The sequence below is a fragment of the Kogia breviceps genome, chromosome 14, assembly GCF_026419965.1.
Source record: "Kogia breviceps isolate mKogBre1 chromosome 14, mKogBre1 haplotype 1, whole genome shotgun sequence".
Taxonomy (NCBI): domain Eukaryota; kingdom Metazoa; phylum Chordata; class Mammalia; order Artiodactyla; family Physeteridae; genus Kogia; species Kogia breviceps.
This window is the reverse complement of record NC_081323.1, coordinates 9,481,034-9,503,773: the sequence shown is the minus strand read 5'-3', so window position 1 is coordinate 9,503,773 and position 22,740 is coordinate 9,481,034. Positions and strand designations below refer to the sequence as shown.

Below are 22,740 nucleotides of genomic sequence, written 5' to 3'. Positions count from 1 at the left end.
CAACACCTGTTTCTCTCCATCACTGTTTCCCAGAACCTCACACAGATGCTGGCAGTGCAGGGGCTCAGAGAACATGGGTTGAATTAATGATGGACCAAATGGCTCATGTAGCCTTTGTATATAGATTTTAAAAGTAGAAAACTGGGGTCATGGCTTAAATTGTTTTGTATTCTTTTTTTTTAATTAAACAATTAAGCAATTTTATTAAACAATTTTGCTATGTGAAAGCATTCTGCCACGTTATCATTCACCCAAAACACAATTTCTTACGGCTACATAATATGCCGTCATGCTGGCTGTCACAGTTACATTGACCATTCCCCCTTTTTGGACAATGAGTTGGTTTCTAGGTGTTTACCTTTATAAATAATACCTATCTAAAAATTTTAACTTATCTCTAGTTTCTCTGGATGCCTTCCTGTAAGCTGAAGAACCGGGTCAAAATGGAATGGTCATTTTATTGCTTGGTGATTCAGAATTATGAGATCCTTCCAGAAAATCTAAATCAATGTACATTCTCCCCTTCACCTTGGCTATCACACAGACCATTTGACATGACAAAATGAGATCATTTAGTTTAATTTGCGTTTCGTGATCGGTGAAGATGAATCTCTTTTTCACCATATTTTATTCATTCATATACCTCTTTATGAACTGCCTATTCATGCTATTAGCTCTTCTGTTTCTATTAAATTTTTACGTTTTTCTCATTGACTTGTAAATGATGTTTACAGACTTATTTATTTATTTATTTATTTTTGGCTGCATTGGGTCTTCATTGCTGCGCGTGGGCTTCCTCTAGTTGCGGCGAGCGGGGGCTACTCTTCATCGCGGTGCGCGGGCTTCTCATTGTGGTGGCTTCTCTTGTGCGGAGCATGAGCTCTAGGTATGTGGGCTTCAGTAGTTGAAGCTCGTGGGCTCAGTAGTTGTAGCTCGTGGGCTCAGTAGTTGCAGCACATGGGCTCTGGAGGGCAGGCTCAGTAGTTGTGGTGTGCAGGCTCAGGAGTTGTGGCTCGTGGGCTCTAGAGTGCAGGCTCAGTAGTTGTGGCACCCGGGCTTAGTCGCTCCACGGCACATGGGATCTTCCTGGACCAGGGATCAAACGCGTGTCCCCTGCATTGGCAGATGAATTCTTATCCACTGCGTCACTGGGGAAGACCCCATCTTTACAGATTAAAGAAATTGCTTCACTGTCATATTGTCAAATCTATCGTTTGTTTGCTCCTGTTTCTTCCAATATAGGCCATGCTTAGGACTCACACTTAGGGGTCTTGATTCAAATGCAAACTCAGAATTCACCTGCTGGGAGAAAAATCCACCTCTCTCTGTAAGGAAAAGTCTTCTCACGTTCTTCCAAAGGGTTTTCCCGAATGTGGTCCACACCTGCCCCCGCACATCAGCCCATCTGTCCCCCATCCCAAAGGTGACCCTCACCCCCTCTCTCTGCTGCAGCTGATTGGTTTGGAAGCAGACACCTGCACAGAAGCTGGACCAATCAGACCGCCTTGCCCTGAAATTAGGAATTGGGGCCAAGATATGTGGTTTGACGTGGACTTTCATTCTGAAAAAAGAAGCACCTATGTGCCTGACATTGCCACTGAAAGATTTCCAACCTTTCTTGTCTTTCTCCTCCTGGTCCAGTGGTTCTCAAAACTGATCATGTACCAAAGATTCTGATGCCGAGATCTACGTATAGGTTGGGTATATTTATAGCTGATTTTTAACAAGTTTTCCATGTAATTCTTCTGCATACCAGCTTTGAGAACTCCTGCTCTAGACTATTCTAACAGGGTAGTGGCAGGAGTGTGGCTGTCCAGAGGGGCCTTGGCACTGGATTCCACTGCTAAGCTCCTCTTCCTTGTCCCTTGCTGGCCTGGCTTCTTCCAAGAGAGTGGAACGGGGCCTCTTAGCCAATGGGATCTAGAATTTCTGGAGAAGCATTTCCTCTCTGGTAAAGCGAAGCCGCCCCTTTCCCCATCCATGGGCAGGGCTGAGGGTTGTCCTGAGATAAGGAATGTTTTACAATCCAGCCCTCTTGTGGTTTAGTGCTGCTAAGAGCAACTGAAAGCATCTGAACTGACCCAAGCCCTCACTGGCTGGTCCAGATTCCCAGGACCCTGCTCAGACCCAGCCAGATGGTATACTTAAGGGAGGGGGCTGGGTGTCTGCATTTTGCACCAAAGCTCCATGTGGTTCTTTTGAGAAACACTGCAATGAGCACTTTACTAAGAGGTGACGGGGTGCAGTCAAGTGCAGACTCCTCGGCCAGGCAGCCTGGCTTTCAGGCCCCGTTCTGCCCCTTTCTGGCTCTGTCACCTTGGTCAAGTTATCTAATTCCTCTGCGCTTTAGTTCATTATGGGTAAAACAGGGATAATAATTCCTAGTACCTAATTTATGTTGTGAAAATTTAATTTTAAAAATGAAACGTTAAATTTAAATTCATAACAATTTAAGTCGTGAAAAACTACTTCATATAGAGTACTTAAAAAGTACATGACACATAATGAGCCGTACATGAGAATCAGCTATTATTATTATTGCCAGATGCTCCTGGCAGATCATTACATCGTTTGTCTCACTACATTGCTCACACGCTCGGCAACCTTCAGTGGCTCCCCAGCTCTTCACAATAAAGGCCAGATCAAAGCAGGGCTGCTACCCCATACTGCCTGTGTCACCTCCTGCCACCGTTATCAGATCTCGCCTTCAGAAGCCAGATCAGCTTCTCCACCTCCAGACCACCAGGAGGAAATGCCCCGCCCCCCATCCTCCGCCCCAAGGCAGGTGAGATTTTCAAGGCCTGTTATACGTTTGATCTCACTCATCATTTCTTCCCTTGGTTTTCCCTGTTGGGACCAATCTGCTCCATGAACTCTCTGCACAAGGCTGTACTTGTCACAGATGGCTGGGTTTGTATGTCTTACAACTAAATTCCCCTCCCCTCCCTGATGAACTTGGAATTCCCCAAGGGAAGCATCTCCATTATCTCGGCTCCAGCATCCGGCACACGACAGTCCCAGAGCTGCCCTCACTGGGCCCCGACGATGGGGCAGGCGCCACGCCATGAACTTCATGCACATTAATGAAGTTAATCCTTACAGCTGCCCTTTCCTGCAGTCACTTGGTAACTGTTTTCTTGAGTGCCTAGGATGTGCCAGGCCTGGTGCTGGGTGGCAGGAAAACAAGACTGATTAGTTCCTGCTCCAGGGAGATTTGATTTACAGTCCAGTAAATTAGATGTTAAACTACTAGTTGGGGGCCCACAGGCCAAACTGAGCTTTCAGAATTTTCTTTTAAGGCTTTCAAAATCAACTAGGTGGGCTGGCTCTTCCCTAGGCCAATGACCTCTGGCCAAAGACCACCAGGGACACACCTGTAGTTGGATAGGTTGCTTAGTCATTATAATGAAGGAAACCTCATACTACGGGAGCCGCGGAGGGTATCAGTAAGAGGGTGCTAGAAAGGGCGTAAAGAGTATTAGAGGTTTGGGGCCCATGTTAGATGATTTTGGGGGAACAGTTCAAGGAAGCCTGCACTGGAGGCTGTCGGGAAGTGGGGACAAGTCTATGATTTGATATCTGAGCAACTGTTACCGAGAAGCAGAGAAGGCTAAAGCTGTAACAGGTAAAGCAGCAGCGTCACTCAGATCAGTGGGGAGGAGGGGATGTCTGGTATCCTGTGGCTCAGGTAGGATGACAGAGGGGTTTTGTTTTCATTCTGTCCCACCACAATCAGAGTGGCCCCGTCTCATGCAGACGTTCTGCGAACCTGTTTGCGTTCAACGGGAGAACAGCACGGCCCACCAGCGAGAGTCAGCCCAGCTCCCAGCAACACCAAGGCCTAGCTGATGCTGCTTCCTGGCTCTCAGGGGCTGCTTTCCTCCTCCTCTGCTTATTGTCCAAAGGCCCGCCCCCTCTCCATCACAGCGGATCTGCTGTTGCATTTGCTGCCACTGCCTTATCCCCAGGAGGTCTGAATTCACTTTTCTGGCTAAAGACTGCTTGTTACGAAATAACAAATTAATTGCAACTGTGCTACGTGCCAGGTGAGGAAGCAGTGAAGAACCTAACCTTAGGGGTGGTGGGGAGGGAGAAATCACAGCTAGCTTCTAGGTGGAGGTGACTTTTAACCTGGGAACTAAAAAAGTGGGAATTAAGCAGAAGAGGTGGGAAAGATCATTCTAGATCCAGTGATAATTCAACTCATATTGGCTGGGGCCTTGCCACGGGCCAGGCCCTGTGCAAAATTTTCCGTGTGCTGTTTCACTTAATTTTCACAGCCCCTGACTCGGTAAGTAATGAGAGCTAACCCTGACAGCTCTAAGTGTCTTCCATGTAGGTGCCCATGGCAGCCCGGCTGGGACCCTCTGAGGTGAGAACCATCATTACTTCCATTTTACAGCTGGGGAAATGAAGACACTGAAACCCTAAGTCACCTGCCCAAGGTTACCTGGTTAGCAAGTGACGTAGCTGGGATCTGAACCCAGGAAGTCTGGCTCAGGACCTTAGACTCTTCACTACCAAATTCTGTGGCCTTTCTATTTATTCTTGTCCCCACTTTAAAAATGAGACACCAAGAGCTATTATAATTTGCATTGGTCACACAGCTCCTAAGGCCCTGTGCAGCCAAGACCAAACTTGGGGACCTGACTCCAAAGCCCCATGATGTTAAGCCATGAACTTAGGAAATGCATGTAGGATGCTAATTTTTTTTTTTTTTGCCAGCATCAATATCTAATTTTACTGCTTTTATAGAAAAGTTCTTAAATTAACTGCCAAACAGTAGGCAGCTTTCAAAGCTAGCAGACAAGAGTATAAATTTTACTTTACATCCAACTATTATTGGGCTGAGACAAGACATATGAGCTGAGTGAGGAAGGGTTTGGTTTAATCAAGGACTGAAGAGGGACAAACTGCCCTGGACAATAACTGGGTGTGGGTCTCTGGAGGAATCTGCCAGGGTGAGGGGTCAGACTGTGGCTTCGGGCAGTGAGCGACTCTCCAACTGGGTCGAGGCCCAGAATCCCCCAGGAGCTTGTTAAAAATGCAGATGCCTAAGCCTCAGCGATTTGGGTTCAGAGGTGCAGCCCAGGCACCAGTATCTTTAACAAGCTCCCCGGGGATCCTGGTCCACAGGTAGGTCTGGAAACTGCGGCTAGTGCAACATTGAAGCCCCAATCTGGGGGAAGTTGGGCCCAGAAAGCCAAACTAAACAGTGTTAAAGAAAGGGAAAAAAAGCAAGATTCTGCTTGTTTTGTGGCAGAAATGCAGGCACAGTCAGGGAGAGCAGCTGTGGACCAGGCAGAGACTCGGCATCCTGCAAATCTCACCCCACGCGTTCATCTCTGCATTAATAAAAGCGGTCCTTTATTGAGATGACTGTCCCAGGTCCTTCGTGTGGATTATTGCAGAGTCCTCACAATAACCCAATGATATTAGGTATTAGGAACCTAATTCTACTACCTAATAATATTAAGTACCATTATAACCCCTTTCTACAGATGAGGAATATTAAGCAGAGTAAGCGACTTGTCCACAGGCCCGGATGGCAGACTGGGATAAATGTCCAGCAGTCTGTCTCTGGAGCTTGGAGCTCCTGTCAACTCTGTGCAGTAGGTACCATCATGAGCTGGGCACAAAGAGGGCTCCAGGCGTGGCCTGAGCGTAGAGGTCAGTTGGCAAAACTGAGGCATGGCCAGAGTCAATGACGGCAGGGAAGTGGAAATGCTAGGAGGAGGGTGACCATCTCTGAGCAAAGAACTAGGACAAAAGAAGGGGCAGTTATTTGGCGTGGGGTCAGCTTCACTGATGCATGTGAGATTTGGGCAACTGTGCATTCACTCCACAAAGAATAAGTGCCTAGAATATGGTGCCGGGGACCCACGGTGAACACGAGGGGTGCAGCTCCTGACTTCATGGTGCTTAAGGTTCAGCGATGGGACAGACCTTGAAGTTTGTTCTGCAAATAATCATTTAAGTGCTGGGACTTGACCTGCTCTGGGAGAACCGTGTGCATGCGTGTGTGCGGTCAAAGAGGGGCTCTTTGAGGAAATGCCTTTAAGTCCAGCTCTGACACACGCCTAAGAATTGAGTCAGTTCCAGGCAGAGGGAAAAACACATACAAAGGCTCCCAGGCTTGAGGAAATGTGGCACATTTGGAAAACAGAAAGGACCTCATCAAGGCTATTGCAATTCAGAGGGGAGGGGAATGTCCTGAGATGAAGCCAGATCCTCTGTGTGCAGTCTGTCATGAACCTTAAAGTTTTGAGGTTCAGTTGGTGTCAGCCTGGCAGGAAAGGTATTTTAGGCAGAGAGAACAGCATAAGCAAAGGCTCAGCACCCAGAAAGATGCAATGGCCACAAATAAAGTGTAGGCCTTGAGGTCTCCTCATGCTGGGGCCTTGTGTCCCAGGCTTCACACCCAGTGTGTGGGGTTACTGGGAGTTTGAGGACAGGGAACCCAACACAGGGTCTTCAGAGAGAAGACCACGAGGGTAAGGGCCAGAGCACTTATGTCCCAGGACCGTCTTGAACCTGTGGTGGGACCTTGGCTATGCCTCATCCCCACTTGCAGCATTACTTTGTCCAGCTGTAAAATGAGAAGGTTGTACCAGGCTCATCTCTAAGGTGGTTTTCAGTTTTAACATCTTCTTGGTGACTTCCTTTAAAATGAGAATTAAATTCGGGAGAAAGTGGGAAGACCTCAAGGTAATCTTATTAAAGTTTGTGAGGTGATCAATTATATTTCAATGCTTAAGGAATTCAGCAGAAACATTATTTTGGAGGCATTAAGGAAACAACCACAAAACTTTGCTTGTTGCTGAAAAATTCAGACACCACACCAATGTACAACTGATAGGGTGAAAATTGGTACCCCCACTTCAGATGTTCTCCACACCTCAGCTCCAGATTAACTGCTTGCAAAACACTGAGAACAAGCCAGAAGCTGTTGGTGTGCTCAATCAGGCTCACAGATGTATTCTGTTTGGCCAACAAAGTTTTAAAATTTCGGAAGTTTTACATTTTTCAGTTTCTCAGAAAAACCCAAATATCTGACTGGATCCAAAGAGCAGCTTTCTCTACTTTACCACAGTCCTCACCATTCCCTAATGCCTTATGCACAGCTTACTTCTCTCATTAACATTACTCGCTTCATTCCTGTTCTAGCAGCTTTCCGTGAATGATACTATGTATGTATGCATATATATGCTTTTTTACACTTACCCTGAGAATCTATGTCTGTACAGAGATCTAGCTTCTCTTTTCAATGTTAAATCACATTACACTGTCTGAATTTATTCATCTAATAAATTACTAGATTATTATTCACTATTCATCTCTGGTATTTATTCATCTAATTTCCTCCTGACATATACATACAAAGTTTCCATTTTCTTTACAGTATATAAGTTAAGCAAATACCCATGTACATTTGTTTATCAAGTTTTATAGGATAAATACCTAGAAGTGCACTTACTGGGTAAACATGTTTCTGTACATTTTAAAATGTGGAAGATTTTAAATGTAAGATTGAAAGATTGAAAGATATCACAAAATTGCCCAGTTTATATGAATTTACATCTCCAGAAAGTAAAGGAAAGCAGTATTTGATTTGCATTTCTTTAACTACTCACGCAATGGAGCATCCTTTTATGTTTAGTGGCTCTTGAATATCATCTGCTGCCCTTTGCTGACTTTTCCGCTTGGTTCTCTTATTGATTTTTAGGAGTTCTTTATATATGAGGGACATTAGGCCTAAGTCACTCAACGTGCTGCTATTTTTTTCCCAGTTGTCTTTAGACTTTTTTATACATTGTTTTTCCTTTGGAAAAATGGTAGCTTTATTTGCAACCTCAACACATGATTCTTTTTCTTTTGGGGGAGGGATCCCACAACCTGTCTTCCTTGGCAGGCACAGTATTAATAAATATATTTTTTAATTTAAAAATTGGAATGCCTTTAGCTAACAAATACGTTCTCCATTTCCCCACCGGATCCAGCAGTGTGTCTACCAACTATCTCAAAAATGGCTTACTTCCTATTTTTAAAGTCATCTGTCTGGTCCCGTAAGGCAGATTATATAGGTATACGTATAGGGGTGTGTGTGTGTGTGTGTGTGTGTGTGTGTGTGTGTGTGTTTAAGTGTTTGGGTCTCTGCGTGTGTATAATTTTTACTCTAGAACTTTTGCAGTTTCTGCCGCACATTTAAATTTTAGATCCATTTGCAATTTATTTTGGACACAACCAAGAACTAGGATGAACTTTTCTGTTTTCCTGGTTGGTAGCACAGGGAGGGGAGGTATCAACGCCTGCTTATATATTTAAAAACTAAAAAAAAAACCATGTAAACATTTTTTTTTGTCCCTTTAGATAAATAATGCAAATTCAGGAATCACACACTCCCACCACCCCAAATTACCACCTTTTCCTTTTTACCATTCCTGTATTTTTTTCATAGTATATAGGTTTTTGTTTTAGAAACCTGGTTTTTGTCTGTTTGTTTTGTTTACCACATGACAACAATTTATAACTGTTACCACTTAATGTTTTAACCTAGCGGTTCCCAAACCTGGCTGGGCAGCTGGCTTCCCAGTGGAGCTTGTTAAAAATAATGAATCAGCAACCCTAGGGGGTTGGCCCTGAGTATCTATATTTTTAACAAGTTCTGTAGAGGCGTTTGGGACATAGCCAGGCCAACTCTAAGTGACTCCCCCATCCCCCAGCCCTACCTGTGATCGTCTGGGTCTCAGAGGTGATGGTCCGTGTGGTGGTCTGAGTCTGGGTGGCAGGCACCGTTTCCTCTGATACAAACTGTACTGTGCTGGGCGCCGCCCCAGTCGTGCCGGTCAGCTGGCAGCCGCTCTGCTTGTGAGCTACAAAGGCGTCCAGGTTGTTAAACTGCTGCTTGCAGATGCCGCAGATGTGGATGTCGGGAGTCAGCTCAACCAGCACTGTTGTGCCACCTGGAACTCCATGGGACACAGGGGAAGTCACAGATTAATTCCAAACAGCTTGAAATTACAACACAAACCAGATTCATGGTAAGAAAAAAAAAAAGGGCATGGTGGCAGACATAGCTAGTTGCTGGCCCAATATCTACTCCACTGCCCTCTTCTTGCAAACAGAATTCCAGTTCTGCCCTAGCAGCAATGTACCCAGACCCAAGTGATGTTCCTGATCATTGACTACAGGGGCACCAGTGGCATTTTATGTGAGAAGGTTCTCCAATGTGCAGGGCTACCCTACATGTCAAAGGACCAGCAGCCATCTCCTATCCCAGCTAAAAGGTAGTTGTACTTCCCAGTCATTATGAAAACTAATGCCCCCACCATTCCAACCCCCTACCCATTATGAGAACCACTAGTCTTAATAATCTTGGTCCACTACATACTTGGGAACCCCTCCAGCACAATGATGGAGGAGCTTCTGGGAAAAGTGTGGCTTTTGTGATAAAAAGGGATCTGACATGGTTAACACTGTCCACCTGTTCTTCTGGCCTTGAATGCAGATGTGATGCCAGGGCCTTCTGCAGCCACACTGTAACCATGAGATAAATGCTAAGATCTCTACAAAAGCTTACTTCCCTGATCCCCAGAATCAACCCTGGGATCAACCAATTCTAGACTTCTCATTAGGCCAGTATAGTTCAGTTTTGTTACTTGTAACCAAAATTTATTCCTAACTGACAAGAGGCGTTATTTCACAATAGTAATAATACAAAGAGTTAATACTGTATTAACATTTGCAAAGCACTTACCACAGTGCTGGCACTATATTAGAAAGTGCTATATAAATGTTTATTAAATAAAGAAATACAATTAATAAGTCTCTAATTAATATGACTACCTTAATTTTTACTTTTAAAAATGCCTTTGCCTTATTACAAGGAAACTCATGTTTATAACAGAAAATTTGGAAGAGAAGAAGCAAGGAGGGCAGTCACTCACAATCTTTCCACCCATGCGTACCATGAACATTACAAAATATTTTCTTCCATCATTTTCAGTTAAAATTGTTTAAGATCCTAGTGCAATGTAAATTAATCTTTTTTCCCACATGCTATCGCACAAGCATTGTGCTATATCACTAAAATCTCTATAAAATAATTATTTAATGACAACACATTATTCCATGTTTTCCAAGTCTCATAATTTCTCAGTAGCTATAAGGTTTGTATATTATTCCCAATTTTCCCCAGTCTAAACAGTGCGAGAACTACCTTTGTACACGTATGGTTGGCATCCATGCATCATAATCTTTTTTGGAAAATTTATAAAATATTTGCTTTACGTCCAATTTCCCCCTTCCAACCAAGACAAGACATCTCTGTGCAGAAATACAATTTGGTTGACTTGCTATGAAGAGATCCTCTGGGCGGAGCATGGTAATGTTTTATAAGCCATCTTGCAAACACCAAAATCAATGGATGGAAGGAATGGACACTTTTCTTCTCCTCTGGAACACTGCCTTCCTGTAGCTACTAAGGTGCCCAAGCTAAGAGGAAGACAAGTAACCAAGAGATGTAGTAGTGATTGCATCGCTGAGGATTCCTTAATGATCAAATAGGACTGATACCCAGGAAGAAATGGGGAGAAGTTTCTGCTTCATACGATGGTTATGAGGATTAAATGAGATGGTGCTTGTAAAAGACCAGCACAGGGGATCCTCTCCCCCAGCATGTCACCTGGTGGGGTTATTACTGAGGTGCCCTATTTGAATTTGAAAGTATCCCCTCTGAAAATTTGTATTAATTGAGACCCAGTAACAAACAATGGGCACAATTTGTGCGTATCACCAACAAAAAGAATTCCTTTATCTTTGCAGTTCTCCAAACCTGTCTCCGAATCAGAATAAGGGGGAGGGGCGGGGGGCTTATTTAAATATGGCCACGTCTGAGCCCCACTTCGGAGATACTAAGTCATAATGGTGGTGGGCTGAATGCGGGCTGAGGTTTAGGGAAATACGCAGTTTTCACAAGTTATGCATGGAATACACAGCCAAGTTTGGGAACCAATGTCTCCAAAACTGTAAACAGTAACAGCTAACATGCTAAGCGCTTACTAGGTGCCAGGGGTTCTCAAACTTTATGTGCATCAGAATCGTCCTGGATAAGGCCACCCTCCTCCCCTCAAGCCCACACCGCCACCTGATGGGTGGGGCGCAGAGAGCTTTTTTTTTTTCCTTTTTTCTTTTTTAAAATAAGCGCTCGAGCTCCCAGGTGGCTGGTTTGCGCTCAGTCCCTGGTCCACACTTTGGGAAACAATGCTCCGGGCGAAACCATGGACTTGAAAAAGGCTGTCCTCAACAAGAAAATTAAAATGAACCCCAAACTCAAAACGACCACAGCCCCGTTCCCCATTCAGATCTCCACCTTTAATGTGGAAAAGGATTTGCAGTAAGCCGGCAGACCTCGTGAAAGTCCCCGAGCCCCAGACTTCCAGAATTTGGGGCCGCCGAGACAGAAGTTTTCCCATCAGCGTTGCCGCGGTTACCCCAAATCTACCTCCAAACTCCGCCGGGGGGCGGGGAATGCCCCAAGGGGGTGACGACTGTCTGATCGGCATGCCCTCCCCCACCATTCACTTCAAAGTGATCTCCGGAGGCTGGAGAGCGGCCCCCCCTCGCGCCGGCTTGGGCCCCCCCCCCCAGCCCTCTCCGGCGCCTCCCGCACGGCGCGCCCGCCGCGGTCCCCGAGACGCCGGTTCCGGGCCGTCACCCTGATTTCGGGGCCCCGGGCCTGCTAGCTGCGTCGCAGACGTGCTTGGGCCCGGGCCCCGGAGCGCGCACTGGGCCCCGGAGCGCGCGCTGCGCCCGGAAAAGCACTTACTTTGCACCGAGCCCGGGAAGCTCTCGCCCTCGCTGCTTGCGTTCATGGCCGCAGACTGGGAGGTCCCCGGCCGGCCGGGGTGCCAGGGTAGGGAGCCGCAGGATCTACATGGTGCAAGGACTTTTCCTTTTATTTTTCCACACCCCCCAGCCTTCCTTCTCCCAACTCTGAGAGGCGGGGAGGACGGATGTAAAGCAAGCTCCACTTCCGCTGCCTAGAGGGCGCTGGCCGGGCTCGGCCGCCCCAACCTGCCTTTGCATCAGCGGCTCCCGGGGGAAGCAGCGGGCCAATCCCGATACCCGGGCCGCGAGGCCCTGCACCCGCGGAATCCCCCGGGAGCCGGATGGCGCACACGCGTCTCCGCGGGTTGGGCGACCACGGCCGGCGAGGGATGCGCACCCCGGGCTGCGGCAGCCGGCGCCCCGCTCACACCCCTGCGGTCTGGGCCGGCGCGTTTGGCCTCCCCGGCTCTGGCGCCTTTGCACCTGCAGCCCTGGGCGTCTGGTCCCCACTGTGGCCGGGCAGCCGTGTCGCCCCCGGGTCGCCCGGGTGGTTTGCAGAGAAGACCGAGTCGGGCTGCAGTTGGGTGGGTGCGCGGGGCGCCGCGGGCTTGGGGTGAACCCCGGCTGAGCGTCAGCGCCCGGCAAATCAGCAGAGCGCTGGGCGGGTCCCCTGCCCAGCTAATGAAATAAAGAGGACCGTGATCACGTGCCCGAGTAACAACTGGGATCAATCGCTGTAAACCCCCTGCTCCGGGGGGCTGCCAACTTTTTTGTGCATCACAGCCACCTGGAGAGCTTGTTAGGACGGAGACCGCTGGGCCCACCCCAGAGTTTCTGACTCAGTGCGTGTAGGGTGAGGCCCGAGGATGAGCATTTCTAAGTTATAAGGTGAAGTTCCTGCTATTGGTGGACGCTGCTTTCCCTGATCTGACCGGTGGCCTGACTTCATCTCTTTACTGACTCTCTCCTTCCCTCAGGCGGCAGCCCCAAGCACTCTCCAGCCTCAAGGCTTTTGTGCTTACTGTTCCCTCTGTATCCACCTGCCACCTTCCATAACCCCTTCAGGTCCTGATTTCAAATTCCCGTCCTTAGAGAGGCCCTCCTTGGCTAGCCCATTCTAATCCTGCATTCCCTCCTCCACCGCCCAATGGCTCCCTGTTTCCTTCTGGTCTGCTTTATCTTCTTAGAACTTATCACACCTAACATTGTATATCTGGAATATCTCTATCTGTATCTATCTATCAATCCATCAGTCTATCTGTATATCTGTCTATAGAGGTAGATGACAATTTACTTGTTTATTACCTGTTTTCCCTTGTCCCTTACATTCAATAAATCCTAATGAACGTGGGATTAAAAATAAAAATCTCTTTGCCTCAGTGGGCACTCCAATCTGGACTTGGAATGTCACATGGTAGCACTTGGCTGGGTCTGAGAAGCTGCTCTTTTGGATGAAGCCTGACTTCTCCAGTTTACCCCAGTCTCCACTCCTCCTTATTACTTCTTGATATCAAGACTGACTATCAGTTCCCCTAGATCATTGTCCTGGTGCTGCATGTGTTTGAATTTTTACATTCAAATAAAATGTATTTATACAAAATTTCCAACATGTTTCTGATAGAAAAAGGGATTTACCCCCCGGCCCCCGCCATGGTTTAAATATTCCTTTTGACTAAAAATCTCTACCAAGGAATTACCTGTATTACCTGTGCTATGTCATGTAATCCTCAGAACAACACAGAGATAGACACTATCATACTAGTTTATAGATGTAGAAACTGAGCCTCTTAAAGGTTAAATAAATTTCCTCCAGTCAAAAGGCCAATAAAGGACCAACTCAGTTAAGAATCCTTGAGGGCAAGTATCAGAAACTGTAGAAGAGGGGGCTCCGGGGCTCCCCTGGTGGCACAGTGGTTGAGAGTCCTCCTGCCGATGCAGGGGACGCTGGTTCGTGCCCTGGTCCGGGAGGATCCCACATGCCGTGGAGCGGCTGGGCCCGTGAGCCATGGCCGCTGGGCCTGCGCGTCCGGAGCCTGTGCTCCGCAACGGGAGAGGCCACGACAGTGTACCGCAAAAAAAAAAAAAAAAAAACACAACTAGAAGAATAGAGATTTGCATATGCTTCAAAGTCAATCAGTTAGAATTATATCCTTCATTAAATGATTCCTGGCAGGAGATTTCCAGATGCTTTCTTCAATTATTAAGAAAATACACAGTATTTTAAAAATTCTGGTAATATTAATCATAACAAGAATAATGAGGCCATAGTCACTGGGTTAATTGTCATAAGTTTTGTGAGCAAAGATATCCTTCTCTTAACAAAATCATTTATAATTTCAAGTGATCAAAATTTTTTTGACAGTAGACATTTAAACAAATTTAGTTTCCTATGGCAACCATGCACAATTGACTAAAATTTAAGTTCTCGAGGCAGAAACTTTTATTTTCTTCCTTGTTGTACACCAGCGTCTATAAAGTGCCTGGTATCTAAATTAAAGTGATGGATGGATGGGTGATTAGTATCACGGTTACTTTGGAAGATAACTATTAAAGCAAACCTTTGACTATTACATAAAAGCATTTTTTCCTTTTCAGTAAACATGCAGACAAAAGTGTAGTACAATGACAGAATCTAGAAAAATTATAGATTCCATTTAAGTTGTGTGGTAACTGGTATGCAAATACCTTTTTAGTCTCCTTTATTTTCCTAGACAAAGGCTAACAAGAATGGCTAGCTTTGCATTTTTCAGAAGTATTTGTGTCAGCAACCTCTCCACTCAGTTCCCTCAAAAGGACTACAGAAAATTCTGGCCTAAAGTTTCACCTATAAATTTAACCGAGGCTGGTGAGCTGACCCTGAGTCTGTTGCCCTTTGATCCGTTCCTTGCCACCCTGCTCAGCTCTGCATGTCAGGGGAGCTGACCCCTGTCTGTAATTTCCAGGCTCCTGGGGCTTCTAGCTTCCTGTTGGGTTTGCCTAATGGGTGCAAGGGAGAAACCAGAGTATTTCTCCCCCACTCTCCCTATCTGGGTGGCAGTGGCTGTGTCTCTGCTATGGCCCCGGATCCCAGAAGGGCCCACTGTGGCCTCAGCTTCTGGCAGGTGACTGGTTCCTGGTGTCTGAAAATATGTCCTCCTCCCTTGGTCCCCAGCCTTCTCCCTGGGGAGCAGGGGTAGTGACTTCCAGCCTTTACTAATCTCTGGTTGCCTAACCATTCCCATTTGGCCTTTAAGCTCTTTCATCACCTGTGAATCAATCCCTGACATCAACTTTATTTAAATCCTCAGAGCTGCTTTCTCTTTCTGGTTGGGCTCTGGTTTAAGGTTTGGATTAAGGTTTGGGGGGCTTATAATTTTCTTCTTGCTTTTCTGGACGTGGCAGGTGATTCTTAATTGGAGAGTGCCTTAGAGTCTCCAAGGGAACTTGCTGAGAACACACGTGCTCTGGCACCACCCAGATGCATTGGAATATAATCTTGGGGCGTGGGCTCCAGGCACGTAGCATGGAGACACGTCGTGGATGACACTAGCAAGCCCCTCCTGACCTTTTCACTGAAACCTGATCTGAAATCTTGGAGCAGACCAGGGGAAAATTTTTTATATTCCAAAATTGATTCACTAACAGTGTTTAACAACTGCGTACAGTCCTCACATAAACATGAAGGTCAATAAAGAAACACTTGAAAGTTAAACAAGTGCTAAAACCTACTGTAATAGGATATAATCAAGACTCAACCTGTCGGGCACTAAGTGGTGATTACAGAACCAATTATTTTGATGAGAGCTGGCTTTGAGTCTTGCCTGGCATCTAACTGAGGGTGGCACACCTGTGTTTTAATAGTATATTCACTTAGATAATTTCATATGAGCAAGCATACACATGCTTGATTTTTTCACTCTTTTATATAGTTAATATCGTAACATGAAAACACTCAAACAGTATAAAGAGGTATACAGTGAGAAGTGAGTGCCCCTTCAACCTCTCACAGCCCCCCAGTTTCTTTTCCAGGAAGTAGTCACTATTACCAGTTTCTGGGGTGTTCTTCAGAAAGGTATATGTATATCCATCCATTTCTTTTTCTTCCAAATAATACCATAATGCAAACAACACTCTACAGCTTGCTTTTTTTTGCATAACAATGTATTTTGGAAAATATTGCTTACAAGTGGATCTAGATTTGCCTCATTGCTTTAGGAAGATTTCGGGTTTCCATTGTGTATATACATATACTAAAATTTACTTAAACCTTCCCTGTTAATGAACATTTAGTTTGTTTTTCTGTTGCCACAGACAAAGCTGCAATGAATATATATCTGTATCTATGCCTGTACAGAGGAGAGTATATCTGTAGGATACATTCCTAAAATAAAATTGCTAGGTCAATGGGTATATGCATTTAAAGTTTTGATGCTTTCCAACAGCAGTTAGAACTCCCATCAATAACTTGTTAGGACACCTCTTTCCTACATCCTAACTCATACAGTGTTATCAAGTTTCTGAACTTTGTCAATCTGGTGGGTAAAAAAAAAATGCTATGTTGTAAATTTAACTTGCATTTCTCTAATTATGATACAGTTCTGAATTTAAGCAACAAAACAAAACAAAACAAACTCCTAACACCTATCTCCAACAAAACAGAACAATGTAGTTACAAAATGTGTAATTATTGATTCAGAAGAGGTTCAAATATAATGCATAGATGGCAAGGAAGACACTTTGTTCCAAAGTCTGAATGTCAAAGAGCTAATGTGACAGTTCATGTGAACTTGCAGGGGTCCCCAATGTGTTAAAAGTTAACATGTAATGCTTTGGCCTGTGCGTTTTCAAATAGTCTTAATATGTTAAAGACAAAATTCAAATCAGATATTTGCTGAGCTTTTGAAACACCCTCAGTGACCCAATGGTTTGAAAACCACTGCTGTAATTCTCATTTTACAGAATGGGAAACTGAGGTCCTTCCCTTGTGGGAATCCAAAGCTACTGGTGGAAATTTGAAAATATTTATTTTTTTTACCTTTTTGAGTACTTTTTAATATCTTTTTATTTTGGAATAGTTTGAGACTCACAAGAAGTTGCAAAAACAGTACAGAGTTCTCACATTACCTTCCCCTCCACAGTGATAACATCATATTCCTTTTGTGTTGCCAAAAAAAAAATCTTGAAATGTTCGTTACTTTTATTTTTTATTTATTTATTTATTTTTTTTGCAGTGCGCAGGCCTCTCACCGCTGTGGCCTCTCCCGTTGCGGAGCACAGGCTCCGGATGCGCAAGCTCAGCGGCCATGGCTCATGGGTCCAGCCGCTCCGCGGCATGTGGGATCTTCCCGGACCGGGGCACGAACCCGTGCCCCCTGCATCGGCAGGCAGATTCTCAACCACTGCGCCACCAGGGAAGCCCTGTTCGTTACTTTTACATGCTTTTGACCCATCCAAGTTCACAGTCAATTCAGAAGGTAGTCATGTCACAATTGTATTGATAATCCAGATTTTCATTACAGTGTCTCAGTAGGTATTTTAGTTAGGCCACACCTGCTAACAAAATCAATAGTCCCCAAAATACAAAGACTCAAAGTCACAGAAACTAATTTCTCATTCTCCATTCTAAGATGGGTGTTGCTGTCAGTGGAAGGAGGTCTCCTTGAAGGAGTTGTGGACCTTCTAGAGTGGGAGTGGGGCAAGTTTTGATGGATGGATAGCTGTCTGCCACAGAAAAGGTTCTCTACTTTTTCTCAGATGGTGTATCACCCAGGAGATCTGTAGACCTAGGTTTTAATTCAGTGTATTATTATTTAGCTAACTCTATTGGACTATTTTTTTGTGTGTGTGGTACGTGGGCTCTCCCATTGCGGAGCACAGGCTCTGGACGCGCAGGCTCAGCGGCCATGGCTCACGGGCCCAGCCGCCCCGCGGCACGCGGGAACCTCCCGGACCGGGGCACGAACCCGTGTCCCCTGCATCGGCAGGCGGATTCTCAACCGCTGCGCCACCAGGGAAGCCCTATTGGACTTTTTTGTTTGGTCTTCCTAGTATCCTTTCTTACTTCTGATAACAGGATTGCTTCTTTCCATGACTTCCTTTGAGAAACGGTCCCCTTACTGCACATAATGTTAATCGCAGCTCCCCAGCCCAAAGGTCACAAAGGTGGTCGTGTGACGCAGAGCAAGCCAGCACCTCCTACCATACTGAATTATAGGAAGTTCATCCAAGTTTCTGTACCATATACATTCTATTCGGTTTCCCAACTGAAATTCTGTTTCTCACTTTACCAGGATCACATCTTCTTATTTAATCGGAGCTCAAGTCCCCTTCTAAGGAACCTCTTTCAGGATCTCCTAGGTAGATTTAGGAGCCTCTCCCTAGATCCTTCTGTGTGGCCATATTCTAGCACTTACCACAGTGTTTTGTAACCACTGGTTGACTTGTTGGCCTGTTTCAGTTAGGATGCCTTTGACCGCCAACATCTTACATAGAGTTTTTCTCAGTTATGCCTCAAGGCATAGGTAACGTCAATCCTCTCAGTAGATGGACAGGAGTGGGTTTACTGGAGCTGCCGGACTGGTCACATTGGTCAGGACTAGCTTTTGTCTCGGGCTGTGTCCAGCCTCCTTCTAAGCTATACATGAAAATACTCATTTCCTTTCACTAGTGATCAGTTTACCAGTGGACATGTATGATGTTGGGATTTATAATGAGAAATATGTGTTTGGTTTTCCACCTTTCTTGGCATGGAGCTCCTAAAACCCCTTGGAATTTCCTAAGAGACGAGAGGGGATGAAAGTGTCTTTTTTAAAAAAAATTTTAATTTATTTATTTATGGCTGCGTTGGGTCTTCGTTGCTGCGCGTGGGGTTTCTCTAGTTGCGGCGAGCAGGGCTCCTCTTCCATGCGGTGTGCGGGCTTCTCATTGTGGCTTCTCTTGTTGCGGAGCATGGGCTCTAGGTGTGCCGGCTTCAGTAGTTGTGGCACGTGGGCTCAGTAGTTGTGGCTCATGGGCTCTGGAGTGCAGGCTCAGTAGTTGTGGCACACGGGCTTAGTTGCTCCGCGGCATGTGGGATCTTCCTGGACCAGGGATCTAACCCGTGTCCCCTGCATTGGCAGGTGGATTCTTAACCACTGCGCCACCAGAGAAGTCCAAAAGTGTCTTCTGTTATGTTAATGAGGTAACTTTTGGAAAGCCCCCAAGTAACCTAAGGATGGGGGCTGGTTGCTACGGGAACCAACCCTGTGATTAGAGGGTTGGAACTTTCAGTCTCACCTCCCCCTTTAATCACCAGTGGCCAATGATTTAATCAACCCTGCCTGTGTAACAGAGCCTCCATGAAAACCCCAAAGAACAGGCTTCAGATAGCGTCCGGGTTGGTGAACACTTGGCCATTCAGGGAGAGCAAGGAAGCTCTGGGCCACTTCCCACATACTTGCCCTACACCTCTCTTCCAGCTGGCTGTTCCTGAGTTGTGTCCTTTTATAATAAACTGGTAACAAGTAAGTAAAATGTTTCTTTTTTTTCTTTTTTTGTGGTATGCGGGCCTCTCACTGTTGTGGCCTCTCCCATTGCGGAGCACAGGCTCCGGACGCGCAGGCTCAGCGGCCATGGCTCACGGGCCCAGCCGCTCTGCGGCATGTGGGATCTTCCCAGACTGGGGCACGAACCCGTGTCCCCTGCATCGGCAGGCGGATTCTCAACCACTGCGCCACCAGGGAAGCCCATAAAATGTTTCTCTGAGTTCTGTGAGTCACTCTAGCAAATTAATTGACCTCAAGGAGGGGGGTCTTGGGAACCTCTGATCTATAGCTATTGTCAGAAGCACAGGTGACAATGTGGACTTGTGACTGGCTTCTGAAGTAGAGTGGGAGGCCATCTTGCAGGACTGAGCCCTTAGCCTGTGGGATCTGACACTATGTACCTGTAGAATTGAGTAGGACACCCAGCTGGTGTTGGAGAATTACTTGGTGTCAAAACACACCCGCCCACACACCCATTGGAACATGTGACCAAGTTCTGCTCAATAAGATGTAGGGGAAATCTCCTGGAACCTCTGAGAAAAAATTTTCCTCCTGAAAAGAAAGAGGCATGTGAGAAGAAAGCCCTTTCCTCCCTCATTCCCAACTTGATCCTCTTTGCTCTGGGGATTGTCACGAGTGGACCTGGGTTTTAGAGCTGCAGCAGCCGTCTTGTGGACACCAGGTGGCAGGCTTGGGGGTGGAAGCCGGGATGCTGAGGCGGGTGGAGAGCAAAACTAAAAAGAACCTGGGTTCTTGCTGATATTACTGAGCCATCGAACCTACTCTGAGGCTGCCTACCTCCTGCCTTTTCATTGATTGTAATAATAACAATAGATGTCCTTACGATTTCAGCCAGTTCTCTCCAAGATTTTTTTCACATTAGGGTACATGATTAAAATGATAATATTTAATTATTATCACACTGGGGTAAAATGGCAGAAATTTTGAGGCATTGATATGGAGGCTGGAAAAAGAAAATTAATCATATTTCTTTATGTTATGTCCTTAAAATATAAAAACTAAAATAGAAAATTTTTGAAAGTAATTAAATATTACAATTTTACAAAACTTCCTGTTATAACATATCAGATTTTTTACATGAGAAACTTGAATTTGCATCCATAAAGTTTGTGTATCAGATTTTATGCTTAAAGTGGCCCATGCAATTCCTGTTTGGGTCTTTTTAATGATGATCATATACGGTAGGTACCATCAATGCAAAGCTTTGTTAGCCCAAGGAAGCTATATAAAAACATACACTATGTTTTTTTTGTTTTCTTAAATAAATAAATTTATTTATTTTTGGCTGCGTTGGGTCTTTGTTGCTATGTGCGGGCTTTCTCTAGTTGCGGCGAGCGGGGGCTACTCTTCGTTGCAGTGCACAGGCTTCTCTCTGTGGTGGCTTCTCTTGTTGTCAAGCATGGGCTCTAGGCAGGTGGGCTTCAGTACTTGTGGCACATGGGCTCAGTAGTTGTGGCTCGCGGACTCTAGAGCACAGGCTCAGTTGTGGCGCACGGGCTTAGTTGCTCCGCCGCATGTGGTATCTACCCGGACCAGGGCTCGAACCCGTAACCCCTACATTGGTAGGCAGATTCTTAGCTATTGCGCCACCAGGGAAGCCCAAAACATACACTATTTTTATAACAAACTTTCAGAAATTTCCAATACTAACGTTTTATTTTTTTTTTTATTTATTTTTTTTTTTGTGGTATGCGGGCCTCTCACTGTTGTGGCCTCTCCCGTTGTGGAGCACAGGCTCCGGATGTGCAGGCTCAGCGGCCATGGCTCACGGGCCCAGCCGCTCCGCGGCACGTGGGATCTTCCCGGACCGGGACACAAACCCGTGTCCCCTGCATCGGCAGGCGGATTCTCAATCACTGCGCCACCAGGGAAGCCCTAACGTTTTATTTAAAGGCTCTAACAGCAAGCATATCCTTTCCTGTCATTGGTAAATGTTGGAATTTCTTGTGATAGTGCAAATGGCTTTCAGGTCCAATCAGACGTAAAGGTGAAGTATTGTCTATTTTACAATAATGATGAACAACCACCAGCAGAACACAGAGGTGTGGTTCGAGCAATCACTTGCTGGTAGCCTGCATCCACTAAACAGGCACAACTGAGGACGCAGTGAAGTAACCAACTTATATAAAGGCAGAGATCAGGACCACTACGTACTTGGAAATGGACCAGCTAGGAGATCTGGCCAGACCCCCAACCAACCCCATGCTGGTCGGCTTGGGCACCATGTTCCTTGGGCATGTGGAACACAAGCCCCTCCAGCAGCTCCAGGATGCCTTGGCCAGCGTTCGTAGCAGTGAGCTCTGCAGCTGACGTGGACATCCAGCTGGTGGCGCACCTTCCGGACCACATTCAGCACATCCTGCACCGTCCCAGCTGCTCAGTGGAGGACCACAATGAAGACATGCTGCTTCCTGGTGTGCAGGGTCCATAGCTTTAGTATTTGTCAGTTTTCTTTTGTTAATGAAATCCCAATTTGAACTGGCTTTAGACAAAGAAGGGAATTAATGACTTCCGCTTCAAGGATGGTATTATCAGGAATGGCTTTCTCTCTCTCTCTCTCTCTCTCGGGCCTTACATAGAAAAATATATATATTTCATCAAGTTAAATGTTTAAGTTTAGTTTTAATTTTTATCTGTGTTATAAAGGCACATATTTTAAAGAGTTAAATAATTCTGCAAGGCTTGTTATGAACGAGAGTGATCTCCCCACCCTTATTTCCCAGGTCCCAAAGGAATTACAGTGTAATTATGTTTAGACAAATATTCAGTGGTCATAGTTGTACCATAGGGTGTTCTGATTACTTTTCCTGTTCTGCACACCTTTTTGTTTTCATTAGAGTTAATAATTTTCCTTTTCTGCTTGTCTGCTTACTTTTCCGTGTATTAATTCATCTGAATTAGTCACCACCAGTTGTGTAAATCTCTTCTCAATGTATTCAAACACTTTACAACGTCTTATCGATTTCATCTTCTGAAGAAGTTTCTTCAATGTGGATTGGAGCAGCTGAAGAGCTATTGTCTTAAGATGTTGTCTTCACCATAATTCTGGGGACTTCTTATGTTTATTCCTTATGGCAGATCCCCTGGTTTTATAGATCTCATGTCTTTACCTCTTGGTTTATTCCCTAACTTCTCCTTTGTGTGTGTGTGTGCGTGTGTGTGTGTGTGTAGTAGATTCCTGTGACAAAGTATAAGGAAGGTACATTTTAAGATCTGTATATCTTCACACTTTATTGCTTTGAGTTTAAAATTCTAGGCTACGTAGACTATTACTCAGCAGTGAAAAGGAACAAATGATAGCTACTTGTAAAACCTTGGGTGAATCCCAAAACATTAGGTTGAATGAGGGAAGCCAGTCTCAAAAGGTTCCTTACTGTAGGATTTCATT

General features: G+C 45.5%; 1 protein-coding gene across 4 annotated transcripts in view; it reads right to left on the bottom strand.

Moving 5' to 3' along the window:
- ZFP64 (ZFP64 zinc finger protein) overlaps positions 1–12,494 on the bottom strand; it is an 81,509-nt gene extending 69,015 nt beyond the window's left edge. For 2 of the 4 annotated variants that reach the window (XM_059038946.2, XM_059038943.2), the window contains exons 1-2: positions 11,828–12,494; positions 8,730–8,969 (exon numbers count right to left, since the gene is read on the bottom strand). In XM_059038946.2, the coding sequence (XP_058894929.1) occupies positions 8,730–8,969; positions 11,828–11,873 (286 nt within the window). In that variant the 5' untranslated portion in view covers positions 11,874–12,494. The remainder of the gene's footprint in view (positions 1–8,729; positions 8,970–11,827) is intronic. The other 2 variants (XM_067012470.1, XM_059038944.2) reach the window with 1 other exon arrangement.
- Positions 12,495–22,740: the final 10,246 nt, after the last annotated feature.